General features: G+C 38.3%; 1 protein-coding gene across 3 annotated transcripts in view; it reads right to left on the reverse strand.

The window, feature by feature from the left end:
- RIMBP2 (RIMS binding protein 2) overlaps positions 1-15,645 on the reverse strand; it is a 149,737-nt gene that overhangs the window by 12,777 nt on the left and 121,315 nt on the right. For 2 of the 3 annotated variants that reach the window (XM_009320950.1, XM_009320949.1), the window contains 3 exons: positions 13,646-13,795; positions 9,464-9,622; positions 3,861-3,978 (listed from right to left, as the gene is read on the reverse strand). In XM_009320950.1, the coding sequence (XP_009319225.1) occupies positions 3,861-3,978; positions 9,464-9,622; positions 13,646-13,795 (427 nt within the window). Of the gene's footprint in view, positions 1-3,860; positions 3,979-5,697; positions 6,430-9,463; positions 9,623-13,645; positions 13,796-15,645 lie in introns of all 3 variants that reach the window. The other variant, XM_009320948.1, reaches the window with a different exon arrangement.

Raw genomic sequence — 15,645 nt, forward strand, 5'->3', positions numbered from 1 at the left:
TAGTGGGTATAATTGCCTTACTCGTGTAATACAAGTTTGTCATTATGATGTAATTATTCCTAAAAATAATTTTTGTCTTCACCAAGTGACACAGCCAAAGTCTTGCGTGGTCACTGAAAAGACCCCGAATCTTCGTGTAGCCCAAGCCGTAAATCAGAGTAATATTTGGTAACTGCTTCCTATTATAGGCCGTTGGGCTGTGATTTACCAGCCACTGTTTGTCCCTGTCCAGTCTACATGAATCAAGTGGAAATGTGGTCATTGTGATGAATGGTTGTTCGGGTGTATACAGTAAATACTGACTGGCATTAGTAGCAGCATAGCTTCACAGAGGGTCATGCAATGCAGTGTGCTTGGACTCGGTCGAGTATGGAAAGGTGGCTGCACAGCAGTTTCAGGACAGAGGACTAAGGGCTGTTTGTCCCTTACAGCTGAGCCGGAGAAACTTACCTGAGAGCAGACAGGACTTAAGAGCTAGTTCCCCTGGCATTCTGCATTGCATGCAATGGTGTCATACAGAAACCGCACTTGTTAACACGCAGCTCTAAAACGTGTCTGTCATAAAGGATGAATAATGTTCGGCATACCGTATCTATATTCAGAGGCCATGGTACGCTGCTGAGGCCATTTCTTGTGTCCACCAATGCTGCGATAATAAGCTTCTTCTTTTACAGGTGAAATATTTCCCTCACTACCTGACCGAGACCGACCGCCTTCACTGTTACTGTCCATTGTAATTTCTATGGAGAAAAAGGGAATGATCTATTAAAACATATTGTATAGCTGTCTTTGCGGAGGCTCCTGTGGGCAGGCTTTGCCTACCTTTTTTTCTGACTTGCATATAGTAGGAAGGCGAAACACTGCGTAAGCTTTGCCAGATGTCTCAGCCTCTAGAAATCCTCCTTCAGCAGGGGAATCACAGAAATGTGTATCTCCTTTTTTTAAAGCATCTGAATTTTGTGCTTTTTAAAATTCATACAGTGTAAATATTGTTTGTTAGATCTTTGGATAGGAATCATCTTTTATTATGAGGTTTAAACAATCCTACCTGCCAGATCTGCAAGGTCAAGAGCACTGTAAACTGTGTTTCACCTTCTAAAGTATCAACCTAAAAACAAAAATTAATTAATTTACTTAAATCCTACCTGCAAGAAGATAGTAATCCAAAGTATTTATAGGTTAATGGAGAAAATACCTCAAAGAATTTAAATTCTGGAACATTTTGGAGAAAGGTTTTATCATTGGAATTCTAAGAACATTACAATTTTGAAGGTCTTTCCCACCAGAATTAATTTAACCCCCCAGAGCTGCCTTAAGAACTTTCCGTTACTAAAGTGACCCTTTAGCTGAATAACTCAGTAAAACTCCAGGCACACATGTAAAGGAATAAGCTGCTGCCAAGAAATTTGGAATCCACATTTTTGAGCTCTATGCTGAGGCCAACAACAGTTTCACATATTTAAGCAGTCTAAACTTTGCCTCAATCGTATTCACTTTCTTCTTTCCTTTTATTTTACTCTGCTTTTCACTTCGTGGAACCACATATTATAATGAACTATAATAACTTCCGTCTTCAAAACCCATACTTGCAGCCCTTATTCATGGGAAACTTCCTCTGTCAGTGGGAGTTCTGAACAGCGGGTTCAAGTTTATACAATGCTCTACTATATGCTTTTGGATGCCCTACTTCTACCCCATTTTATTTATCTGAACTCTTGATACATTTCATATCTTCTAGATATTTTTTCCAGCAGGCTTACAGGAAGCAACTTTTGGGCAGAGTTTTATCAAGTGTTTATATTTGCTTCACTTATCCTCAAAGTGATTTATTACAGTATGATGCTGAAAGCGAGGAATATTGCATACGTATCTTTCAGCAATTTTAATCGCTAGTCTTTTAGTCAGAAATTAGGACTTTCAAACTCTAAACCACATACGGCCTTTCAACAGCTTCATAGCAAATCATTTTTTTTGTTAGATACTGAACGTAATGCTCAGCAGTTTGCTTGTTACCAGCATTAGACAATATTGTAATTTATTCTTAATGGAACTTCCCCAAAGAGCATTTGTGGATTGTACATAATACAAAATACACTAATTCATTCTTTAAGTTACACTGAAAGAAATAAAATCTGAGATTTTATTTTCTATTTAATTAGCTGTTTGAGCACAGATTGACTATCAGAAATCAATTTCTTTATCTGATTCCTAAGCTGTTGCTATTGAACTACTAAACAGCAAAGTCATTACTTAGCAGTTTCTGTGTCCTAACTTTGTTGAGAGAAAGTGAGCTCTCATAAATTTAATCACTTCCCTTATTTTTTAATTAAAATGAAAATTAAGAGGAAACTCAAAGGATTAATTCAAACAAACCTGTCTACTCTCTTGCTATTCATAAAAAAATGTTTTAGCTGATAATATAAGAGAAAACTTTGTTACAAAACTTGCTTTAAGTAGTCCAAACAGAAACCAGAAATCTTTACTCCTGAGAAAAAAAGGCTGCTTTCAGAGGAAAGGAAAAAAAGGACATGAAAATCTCACAAAAAATTTTCACACCATCATCTAAAAGCTATTTGGTTCAGCTAACAATAATCTGTCAATAGAAGCACGAGAGCCTCCCTGGAGCTGATTCTCCCCCATACCGTTTTCATACCAGTGTAATTCCATTGGCATCTGTGAAGATTATCCTGGGTTACACCAGGATGTGGGACGAGAATCAGGCCTCTGGAACAGCCACGCTATACTGAAGACACTAAGAAAGTTTCACGCATTACAGCTGTGTTTGTTTTCTGATCTACGGTTTCAATAATAATAATTACTATCTACTAGCTATCAAAATAATTGTGCTCACTAGGGGGATTTTGCTTTTAATTTACAGTACAGGCATTTTAGTGTGATTCTATGAAAAGGGAAAAATATTTAATGTTTAAAAAGAAAAGCATTCCTTAACGATCAGTCTCTTTCTTTCTGATAATCCCCATTTATGATGTCTCTTATTCACATAAATGTCAGGTGAGAATTGCCTGACACTGCTTCCTCCTCCTCCTGATGATGCCTACAGTATTCACAAATTAGAGTCCCGGTTAGGGACAGGAACTGGACCGACTTTCCATCTTCATGGACTAAAGTTCCGCTAATAGCTCACAGAACTCTTTCTGCATTTGTTTTGCACGTGTTTCCTGATTTTCAGTGTGAACGTTTCTTATTTGTCAGTATAGACTGCAAGTTTTAACAGATAGGTATTTGTCCATAGTGTCTTGATTCCATTATCTTTTCTGCACTACTTTTTGGATTTTCTGGTATAAACCAGCATATAGTTTAAGTCATTAGTAAACCAGAATAGGGATGATTCTGTGAGAAATATCAAATCTAGTAAATACATGCAAGTTCTAACAACTTGTTACATTTAACAGCTTCCATTTTTCCTGCTAAATTCCAAAAAGTAGTCAAGAAAATGGAAAGTGAATGCAAAATGATGGTTGATGAATGGAAAGATGGATGGCTGAATGGATGGCTGAATGGGTACATTTATTTTACTGATCATATAGTAGCCTGCTTGCATTATAATGTCTTCTTAGGTAAGATCTGACCGTATCTAGGCTTAATCAAGCTTAGAAAAGCTCCAACACCCACTAAATTCAATGGAAAGACTCCCAGCGATGTCAATGACTACTGATTCAGCCCCCTGTGAGACCCCAGTACACTCATATTTAGATGGAGATGTTTTTACTTCCATTTAATCCCATTTAAACTAAGAGTAACCATGGTTCAAGGCAAGTCTCTGTTGTTTCTTTTTTAAGGACCGCCTTCCCAACTCTGAGGCTGCAAAGAACAGAAATGCACCAATCTGTCCAACTAACCAATGGAAGGGACCAACATTGGTCGAGACCTTTGTGGCACTGCACTGCCATGAGAGGACCTTCGCCCTGCATGCTCCGCCCTTTCAGGCCGTCCTGCAGATGATGGATTACCTAAAAGCTAAAAAACAACAACAGAAAAAAACAGGTTTGTAAGTTACATGCATGGTAACATTATGGTTATATGGTTGGACATTAATCAGGTCAATCACATTTGGAAGCATAAGCTCTAAAGGCAACTAAACTTAAGTTTTTAACTGAAAGGTTAGCTGAAAAGTAAATACTGTTGCCTGGCAAACCTGCAAAAGAAAAAAATGGTTCCCTGATTTATGGCAGAGTTTTGTAACCAGTAGTCACACATCAGAACAAAAAGAAAAGAAAAGAATAGTTTTTTAAATATTCTTTTGCCTTTGTTGTTGCTGCTAAGATGACGTTATAATCTCCTGAAGAGTAGTACAACCAGTCATGAGAGCTGTGGAGATTGGACTGCAATGAAAAGGCAAGTCTTTTTTGTATTCAGGTACATAGCTTTGTCCAGTTTGCAGCATGTGAACGAGTGTACATCCTCCTGTCTTTGAGCACGCTGCTTTTCTATAATGGCCTTCGGTTGTCAAAGCCTTTTAAAGGTCATTGAAACACGTAAGAAGGGAATGTAGACACACTTCGTCTCACATCACAGCTGTCTCTTTCTGTTCACTACGCTTGCAGAAAATGTTGCTATTTCAATAACTAAATGGTACTATTTTAATGCTCTCCAGAGTTTATCATGCAGTCATTGAGATTAATACAGCTTGGGCACCAATTTTAAGGATCATTTGGGAGAAATTTTTAAGGATCATTTCAGCCTAAACTGCTAGGCTAGAAGAGCAGGCAGCTGATTTCTACTCTTACATGAAACACACTAGATTTGAGGTTTCCACTCTGGACTGTGGCAGACTGAGAAAGTAAGGAACTTGCTTTGGTCTTTAGGGGGCAGGCAAGCCTACGGATGCACCTATCAAAGCGTGGAGACTCTGCTAGAGGTTCATGGACAGAAATGCAAATAGGCAAGGTCACGCAGAGGCATCCTTGAAAGATAAGGAACGGCCCTGGCCTCTCCCTTTGGAAGAAGCTGTTTGCCTGCATTCTCATGCAGAGATGCAGTCTGCAACTTCAAAGGCAAGAAGAGATGGTCTAAAAAGGAAGGCGAAGTAGTGACAGTGCAGAGATAAGGTAGAAAATGGAAATATGATAAAACTCGTGACTCCGTAAATCTGGGTCACTGTCACACTGGGGAGAATCTTGATTCTTGTCCGGAGATGTTTCATGATAAAGACCATATCCTGAAAATTCTGGGAATGAGGTGAATAAAAACAACATGATGAAATTAATCCCTTGACATTAAAAAAAAACAAAAACCAACAAACAAACAACTGATGAAATACATTTCCAGTTAAAATGCAGCTTTTTTAAAAGCAACATTTAGATGGGCAAAATAAAGAAAAACAATCTGTTGGAAGAATTATAATTCAGCTAACCCTTAATTAAAATTTAGATTCAGTTGTCCTTTAATAAAAGCAGCCATTATTGTAATTTGTTCTGTGGGAAAATCATTGTAAAGCAAATTAAACTGATTTCAGCATGACACAAAAGAGGACTGTAAAGGAAAGTGCAGAATAATAAACAAAAATGAATGGGGAGGGGGGAAAAAAAAAGGGAAAAATGTAGCAGATAGATAGGTCCAAAGGATGGACTCTCAAAATTAATTCAGAAAAAAAAGAAAAAGAAAAAGAAAAGAATAAAAGAAAGAAACAGACTGATTTGGCAAGCAGATGTTAGAAGGAAGATTTATTTCACACACCAGAGAGTCTTCTGCATCTCTGTGGGATGGCTTTGCAAGTAGACCAGCTGCCCTAGAGTCAGCCATTTTTAAGTCGGTCTTCCAGCCTCCCTGAACATCTTCATTAACCAAATTATCTGTTCTATTACATTTCTGAGTGTCATACTTTTTCTCGTAACTGGGTTTGACCTGTTCACTCCTGGGCTCTACAAAGGAAGGGCCCAGGTCACCAAAATCTTCTTCGATGCTGGTTTGTCTGGTTAAAGTTTTCCTGCGAGCAAGCAATGGCCTCATGCTTTTCCTGCAGGAACAGTTAGCAGTCTCTGCACAACAGCTAGCTGCAACGTTGGCAGAAACTGAATCGCAAGTGTATCTGAAATTAAAACGAGATTCTTCTTCTTCACTTCCACAGTCTAGTCCACTGTCTGGGCTTCTCGATAAGGATCGGCTATATTTACATCCTTTGTCGTCTGCAGCAAAATCCTCCATGCCTGAAATTCTGTGCTTGGCTGGGTACCAGAAGTTGTGCTGCTGGTCTTGATTGTAGGGCCTAGGTGGTCTAGAGTCTCTAGCTATTGTGGGATTCTTTTTATAGGGCATACCTAAACCCTGCTTGTACAGCAGTTCAGAGTATTCACCATCCTCTTCAGCTACTTCTGGAATACTGAAAAGCTTTTTACTGTGATGTATCTGCTGTGAAAAGTCAGGCTGTTCCAAAAAAGTGGCTTCAGTGGTCTTATTCTTATCGCACTCCTTAAGATTATGTAATGTTAAAAACCAGACAGGGAACAAATAGTGTGTGACAAAAATAAAATGGGAGGGAAAAGGGAGAAGAAAAGAAAAATAAAGACAGAATTAGTTTTAGAGCAATGGCAAACATAAGACATGCAGCTTATTTAGTGAAAAGGATGTCATGCTTTGAATGAGAATCTGTGAAAAATAAAGACATGATTAAGAAGTTGCTGGGTGTCAGACCCAACATGAGAGGTCAGTACAAACAACTGAGTGATGGTCTTAACAAGAATAAACCCATGCATTTAACACAAAGCAATAAAAGCTGCATACAGGTTCCAGCATGATGAATGAGAATGGCATTAAAACACAACATAATGCTTAGTATGTTCCTTGCCCCGTGCCAATTCGTTATTTAATTTTTCTTTGTAACCAGAACCCATATCTGAGAATGAAAATTCTGTTCTAGCATGCTTTCTTGCTTTGCATCTGTTAAAGCATCCTATATAAGTAGCAAATACTCCTAAATCTCCTGCCAGAGGAGAGCTATTCTGCAGACATCATTAAAGGAGTTCTAGTTTCCTTTGTAAAATTGTAAAAAAACTGCACCATTTTTAAAGCTTGGCTTCCACAGAAAGAACCCTGAGAAGCAGGCTGCTCTCTGATGTCACTTGGTCTGCACTGTCATCAAATCTTTCATCATAATCTCGTACCTGCTTGATAAAACCAATATTTGAAAATCAGCCTATGAGCAGAAGTAAGTAAAAGTCTGTTTATATCAGAAGTAGGTAAAAAACTATCCCAGCCTGGATAAAATAAGCATTCTGAACACGACAGATACATTTGTAATTTTTCTACTACATTTACACAAAACACAGGTCAGTGTAACAGAAGAATCCTACGCAGTATCTTTGTTGGACTCTGAGAAGAGACAAGAGAATAATGATGCAGGAGGTGTTGGTTTTCACTGACATGGTTTACAGATTCTACATCGTGGAGATCACCTCTCCTTGTACTTTACTCAATGCCCAGATCAGGAAGGTCTCTGGACACAGCAGCACCCATCAATATGGACAGGATCATCTTGGGAGACTTCAGCAATACCTCTCTCTCCGAGCATGTTAAACTTAACCGGGTTTTGGATGTCTTCCCCTTTCAGGCATTAGGAACTTTCTAAGTTACTTTATGACTATATTTGTTTCACCTATTTTCATTCATTTTTAAAATGTGTAGCACACTTATGAAACTTTTGAGACAAACTGCCAAAAAAGTGGAAAAAAGTCAACAAATATGAACAAGGATAGTTTTGACTGGAGCTCAAATATCCCACATTTTAGAAAGCTCAGATTGGGTAAGTGAGTTGAATCTTCCCTTGATCACCCGTGTCAGCCTTCGTTTTAGGGAACCATTGGAGGGAATAATAATCTCCCAATAAAGCAAATGTATATCTGCATGGAAAATTTCTTGTTACTTGGGGGCATCTATTAACTCGGGAGAGAATACTCGATTACAGCTGCAAGGGCATGGTTGGCATACTTTCAGATGCAAGAGGAACAGGAATCTGATTACATTATGGAAAATTCAGTAAACGTTTTTCATTCTTTTGTTAATTACTGACATTGAAAAGTGAAACTGTATCTAGTGAAAGAGGGGGAAATTATCGCGCACTTTGGGATCAGAATCTGACCTGCATTTTACATCAGAAAACTTATCAGCATGGTGGGCCATATTCTCCACATGAGACTCAGACATCCACGAGTCCTGCCCCAGGAAGTACTCACACACTGAATTCCACTTCTGCAGGGTGACTCAACCAACCGTACCCTTCACGTACACTACTACATCAAGAGAAGTATGCCTGCAGACTTTAACAGGTCTAAAATGATTTACTACACCAATTAAGGGTCTGGACCTTTCTTTTTAGATATCAACATTGGCAATACTAATTTAAAACCAAGAAGTAAATATACTTTCTGACACATAAAGAGCACGAACAGTCTAGGGATAATTCACTTTTTCCCAGAGGAAAGGGACAGAAGCAGCATGCAGAAGGATTTCAGTTTCAACCTTTATGTTAGCAGAATAATAGAAACACTGATTATTTTTTCTTTTGAAAAAGTACCTGTCTCATTCCAGATAGTATCAGAATAAAAGGACTGAATTTATAGTACATGAAAGCAGTTACAAGAATGGTCAAAATTCTTGTATGCATGAGAAAATAGTATTGGTTTTTAGTTAAATAACAGCATATTGGAAGAAAAATCAACCTGTGGGTTTCCTTATCATTCAAGTTATCCAACTTTCTAAGAAAACACAATTTAGTGTAATTGCTTGACACAGAAAAAGCAAATACAATTTACACGTACAAATATACTACGGGAAATATATATTCTGTATTGGGTAGGTTCAACATTTTATGTATGCTGGAATTGTTATACTGAAGTTGTCTTTCACGATGAATATTCCTGTGCAGTGTTAAAGCAATCTTTCTGACAGCTATTTCCTCCCGTCTCTGGTGATTCCTTAATAATCAGAGCACGAGGACTTCTGATGATGCATTTATCAAGCGAAGCTGACCCAACTCCCTTTCTTACAAGCACGCTGTAAAGCCTGTGGAAGAGGTGGGACCAGCACTGGAAACAGGGACAAATTACTCAGATGTGAAAAACCTGAGTTGTTTGTTTTCTATATGTACGTACATTTATATAAATCTCCTTGCTCAGAAACAACTCATTGTCTGGGTAGCACATGTGGTATATTGTCGTATAGATGTGGGAAAGGTCCCCAGATATAGAACAGAAATTGCAACTTCAACAAGAAGAGGAGAATAGTCAATTAGTAAAAAGATTAGCTATCAAATAATACAAAAAAAAAAAGGGTAATAAATGTATTAAAGTGGCCCTGACATCATAAACAATGTTCACCCCAGTTCTAGGTCTATATGACAGTGTGAGTTTTAATGGTCAGCAAAATCCATAATTGACTACAAGAAAAGTTTTGAAGGAAAACTCAAAATACGGAGGTACTCCTAAGGTTTCTCTGCAGTCACACTTACCTTAAGTGCATTGTGTGAAGTCACACTGACTCGTCGCCTTCCTCCATCCTCCAGCTGCATTTCGGAGTACAGCTCTTCCTCATCTTCTTCCATAATATCAGACAAGTCAGAACCTCTGCTGCTCTCTGTATGGTACTCTTCACCATGGCAATAGTGAGGCTAATTGACAGGGTGAGAGAGAAAAATCTGTACTGGCTGTAAAGCTGAAAATCCTTGTATAACACCAATGGGTACTAGAGCATTTCCTAGGTTTGAATATCACACTAATAACCACATACAAATTACATCATGCGGCTTGCTGCTCTGTTCTAGTGGAGAGATCACATATAATTTTTTTTTGCCCATTTATGCTCCCAATTCAAGAAATCCAATCTTAATCCCATCGGTGATACAAAACAGGATGTCTGCATTCACAGCACCAAATCTAGTTTTAGTTTTGATTAAATTCCCTTGATTTAAAGAGGTCCTTCATGCATCAGTGGACTTGCTGACCAAATTGTAAAAGCCCTAGGTTAATTCCCATATCAACTGTTCTTCACAGTTGTTTGTTACATCACATTGTAATTTAAAAGTGATCAGCATTTAATTCTTGCAGGATGTTACCATCATCGTATGACATAGCTAGCTGATGGAATTTGAAACTTTCATTCTCTTAAACATTGTAGGAATAGACTGGCTAAAAGCTTAATTGTCTTTTAAAATTAGTCCAAATATTTCAAGTTCCTATAAGTTTCCAATTAGTTGGAAGATAAGGAGAAAAAAGTATGTCCTACTGAATTGCTAATGTTAAATAGGAGTGGCCTCTGTTAAACATCACATCTAACAAATCAGATCATAAACCAAACTCATTGTATTTCCAAGGACAAATTTTCAAATGGAGTCATCTGACTGTCAGATTGCAGTAGACTATTTGAAGAATCAGATATTTTAGAAGTACTAGAATGCTAGAAATTACTGCATTCCTTCCCCCAGCAATGCTAATGAAGAAATAATTTCTGTAGTACCAGATCAATTCCCATAGCTATGTAACACGCTGATATCAATCACTCCCAGCAATGAGAAGACAATGTCTACAACAAGCAATTTCTCCAAAGTGAAGACGGATTTGCCCTCCAAATACAAGAGACAATTTATCCTCTTTTAATTCTTTGTTCTGGAGCTAAAAAGATTGTAGGGTGAAGCTTTTAGTAGTAATTCTCAGTGCCAAGCCCATAAATGTTTTCAGATCCTTCAGATGCATTATATTAGGATTATCTTAGAAAAAAAGCCACTGCAGTTTCACAATGTTTTTGGTTTCTTTTTGAAGTTAAAAGATCAGACTGTATTCTAATGCTTCATTTCCACATCTAAACTTTGTGGCTTTTATACTAAATTTTATTATTTCATCAGTTCCATTCCAGCAGAATCTTGGTCCTGTTTTTCATAGAAACTCACTCCTGTTCTCGGCTGTATTCAAATAGACTTGGGGGTTGCACTGGCACAGTACTACAAAACTTGCCCAGCGAAGTGCACAATGCCTTGTAGATGGTCGAAGGCCAATACAGCTGGAATAAAGCCCTGATGGCTTGGGCAATGAGACTACAGAGACCCAGCAAACTGTCTCCGAGGCTTATCGGCTGGGGGTTTTACAGCAGGGACGCCTTCACCCACTCATTTATTTCAATAAATCTTCTAATTCAAGCACTACAGTAATTGAGGTATAAAATGTAACTAGGAGATATTATATAAGTAATAATTACGCAATTCTGCTTACAATCAATTAACTCTGTATGTAATAGGGCACACATACTCTATGTTCAATAACTGGCTGCATTTACACATGCAGATTTCCAGTGAAACCTCTATGGCCAGATATTCCATGCACCTGTGGTTGTTATTTCACATGTTTTCTAGCACTGCCTTTCCTGCAAATGTCCCAGGTTGTCTCTGAATTTCAGGTCTATCTCTGATACTTACTTCCCTTGTCCTTATTATCTATTTACAGAGCAAATCAACAGCTTACGGAAAACAGTATCTTCATACATTTTTGTGACAAAAGAAAGAATTATTATTCCCATTTTAGTCTTGGTTGACAGGCCCGCTGACCCAGATCCTCAGAGGTATTGAGATATTTAGATGCAGAAATACACGTGAGGAGCTGGGCAAGAAAGACTAACTTTCTAAGTCTAAGTTCACAAGGAAGGTCTGTGAGAGACTGATACTGCACCAGTTTCAGAATTGTGATCCATGCCACCCTTCCCCATGGGACATTTTAAACTGGGGAGGTTAAAATCAATATATCTTCCTACAAAATGCAATGCGACAGACATGAAGGATTTCCATTAGTAGCCATATGTAATGCTAATAAAAATAATGCTTGATGAAAAAACATTAATGTTACTTGCATTTGCTTGCAGTTTTTTTACTCTTATCTATGGAGTAAGGGAAGTCAACTGATAGAAAGCCGAAGACCTTTGAGAGGGAATCAGAATACAGACTAGCACTCGCTTCTGGAAGATACCAGCAGCACATGAGCATTAAAATGAAATTAGCAAACTAATAATTTCTTATGGAGAAAACCACCGCAGATTAGGTTTCTCCAATTTTCTCCAATTATTTCTTCACTAACAAACCAAGCAGTAAAAGCGATCCTCTTTCATAAACAATGCAAATGAGCAATTACACTACAAATAGGTATATCTCTGAAGCTCTAAAATAAACATTTAATAATCAATTTACACTTAACACACTGCAGCTGTTTTGCCAGACATAATTTAACTGCTATTTCTCAAAGTGCATTTTTTGACTTCGTGTTTTAAAGCAGTGAAGAATTCTTTCAGCCATACATGAAAACTAAATTTGAAACCTAATCAGATCTGAGAATACTTGTAGCCAGAGAGATTTCAAATGTAGCTTTGAGGACGTTCCTAGTAGATAACAGAGCTTTATGTTTTGAGGCTTCAAGAAATATAACTTTAAGGGTTCCCAGCCTTCCAGTGTTCATATCCAAACCTTCTATTTTGTAGAGCTTGGCAAAGCAGACACACTCCAAACCACTCTTTAATGATCTGAGGTAGTAAGTCCACACGGAGCGGCAACTTTGTACTCACATGGTAGATAACCCCAAGTTTATCTACCAAGGTTAAATATGAAAAATGGTTATCAGAAAAATGAAGTTGACCTTGGTCCCTTACAAAAACTCTAAACTTTTTACACTGGGCCTTTTTAATAAGATCACTGGTCCTGTTCGAAAATCTTGGCCTTTTTGTGTCCAGAATAATTTTAATTGTATACAGAGGTACAGATGCATCTCACCCACAAGCACATTTTGTAAGCACAGCGTGATTGCACGTATTCTAAAAATGGGAACCACTGTATGTGAAGATGGAACCAAATCAAATCCTGAAGCCACATATTTAGAACACCGGAAATTTGGAGCAATGTTTATACATTCATAAATGCCTGAACTTCTATAATACATGGAACCAAAATTCCAGAAAGTCTCAGAACTGGTACGAGAAGGAATGCCATTGCTTGGACCCTTCAACATGGGAGGTCAGATGTTTGGCTAACAAGATTATTTGACCATGCTAAGACATAAGAAAATACCTCTTTGCTAGAATTTACATCTCTCTTGAAAGTAATGTAATAAATTACTTTATATTTGGTTTCAGTGGGATCAGACTAAAAGCTGCCCAGATGTGCAAAATTCCTCTAGCAACATCTTTCTGTTCATTACAGCATGCCAAGTATATACGGTGTTGGTTTTCTGCTAATTAGGATTACAGGCTATGGCTTTTATGGAACACAAAAATCCTTCCCCCTTTCCCTTTTTTCACAGCATGTTTTCATACGCAGTAGTAACACATCCTACAGAAAAAGCCCAGAGCCCAAACATGACATTCCGGTTACATTTTCTGTTTCAATTTTTTCAGCTTCAGTTTTTTCAGTTTCCAGTGCTTAAGACTGTTGCTTGGGATAAGGATCTATAGATGCATGGTGCCAAGCATTCAGTTGCCATTAGACAGTGTTATGTTCCAGTAACAGGACATTCATCTACCTCCCCACAATTTAGCTGCTTGTCTGTATAGTTTACCAATATGGCTGCAATAATCGGATGGTGACCTGGATAGCCTGCTGAGCTTCATAAAATACTTGTTTCGTGTTGGACACCTGACACAATAACAAGACCAGGCTACTTACTTGCTTTCCGAGTTCTGACCCTTTCAGGAAATCATCAACTGAAGCCCCCCTTCTTTTGACATTAGGGGAATCATAGCCATCTTCCTCCTCATCTGAGTTAGCGTACTGGGCTGCATTACTCCTTTCGCTAAAAACACTTCTCCTCTCCATCTAGTAAAGCAACAAAAAATGGAAAATTGTGAAGCAGACTTGTTCCTGCAACCAATGGAAGAAATGGCAAATATAAGACATAAGGACTCAAGAACACAACATTTACATCTACTCATGGTTTAAAGCAATGCTAGTTTCCCCTGACTGTAACCTTTTAGGAGTTTTCAAGAATTTTTTACTTGTTGTATCACTCTTGCTCATAAACAATTATATGCTTTTATGTGACCATCAACTCAGCTGCTAGCTTTCTTCCCAGCACCACTTATGCCAAACTTCTGAGTATTCTACAGTCAGGGGCTGCTAACAAAGACACTAATTTCCCCTTGGCAGAGGGTTAGCAGAAGACTTAGCCACTACAGCATTTTTGACCTCAGTACAAAAAAAGCTATGGAATGAGACTTCGTGCTCTTCCTCTGCTCTGAGGTGACTCTCACCCTCAGCTACTGAATCCTGCTGCTTCCTCTCATGACAATAACCATCAGCCAGCCAACTAACAGGCTGGATGAAGGGCAGGGAGAAGACACAGCTTCTTCTGCAGCAGCCTACCACAAGGGAAGAATTTCTACTATTGGGGACTAAACATGACAAATGTCATTGGCAGATTTTGATTTAATTTAGAGTGAATCCATCTGTAAACTTCTGTCCAGATCCCTGAATTAAACATTTCAAGCATCACTAAAATTAATGTAATTAAACATGGTTCAGAGCATATGTTATGTCAGCAATTTTTAAAAACAGAGAAGTATTTCAGTCCTCTGTCCCTATATGGTTGTTAAATCAACTTGCACCTCAGAGTGCCAAAGAAACTAATTGCCTTTTCTCCCTCTATTACATTTATTCCAGTTTGCTTTATTTATAATGAAAAGGAAGAAATAAACACATGTATATATATGTATTTAATCAGACCTTATTGATCTAGAATTATTCAGCTTCCCAAAAGCTCTATCATCACCCACTGGCTCAATTCTGTCCCAAAACAGGGACAGTAAAGAAGTTGGGGCTGTCAAGACATGTGTGAACTGTCAAAATTAATGGAGTTATTTTGGAGATACAATGGGAGACGAAAGACTGGACATAAAAACTGATGACTGCCAGACGACGGACCAAGAGAATGTATTAAAAAAGTGACACCGGAGCTTGCAACAAGTAACATCAGTTGTGAGCAGCTTGTGACAAGAAAGTAACTGCCCAGGGCACTGGGAGTATTTAAATATTGTATGCTTGGGTAGGAAAACCAGAGCATGTTGTCAGGATGCATACGCATCAGCTATGCTGACCTAAGAGCCTCAGAAATGGGATTTAAATTAACTAGCAAACATCTGAGTCACTACAGCCACCATGGGTCATAATGGTCCCAAAACCAGGGAGTCTCCTTTGGGCAGTGATGCTTCTAGCAGCTACAAAAGGAGCTGTAATGAAAAGCTTTCACATGGCAGCTATGTTGAAGCTTTTGTAAACATCTGTGAAGGTGTAGCACTGAGAAAGGGGCACTCTTGAAGGGCAAATACGTAAAATTGCCTGTGGATCCATGACAGGATACAAAATAGTGCTTTACTTGCATCTAAACTGCTATTTGGTATTTTGAAAAAGCAGATGGTTTTAGAATACAAGCATGTCTCTTATCTGACTGCTGGTTAGATTCCCTTATAGAAATGAGACTGTCCTCATTTTGTAAACTGTCAAAAAGATTAGCTCTCACAGTAAGTCTGCTCAGGACTTTTGTCTATCTGCCTATTTCCAGACCCATTTTTAAACTGCCCTTTATTGTTTTGGTCTCTTTCAAAGTACTTCAGTACTTGGTTGACTTTTCTCACATAGGCACAAGCCTCCCTTTTGACTCCTGCAGGATC

The sequence above is a fragment of the Pygoscelis adeliae genome, unplaced genomic scaffold (assembly GCF_000699105.1).
Source record: "Pygoscelis adeliae isolate BGI_AS28 unplaced genomic scaffold, ASM69910v1 Scaffold353, whole genome shotgun sequence".
Lineage (NCBI taxonomy): Eukaryota > Metazoa > Chordata > Aves > Sphenisciformes > Spheniscidae > Pygoscelis > Pygoscelis adeliae.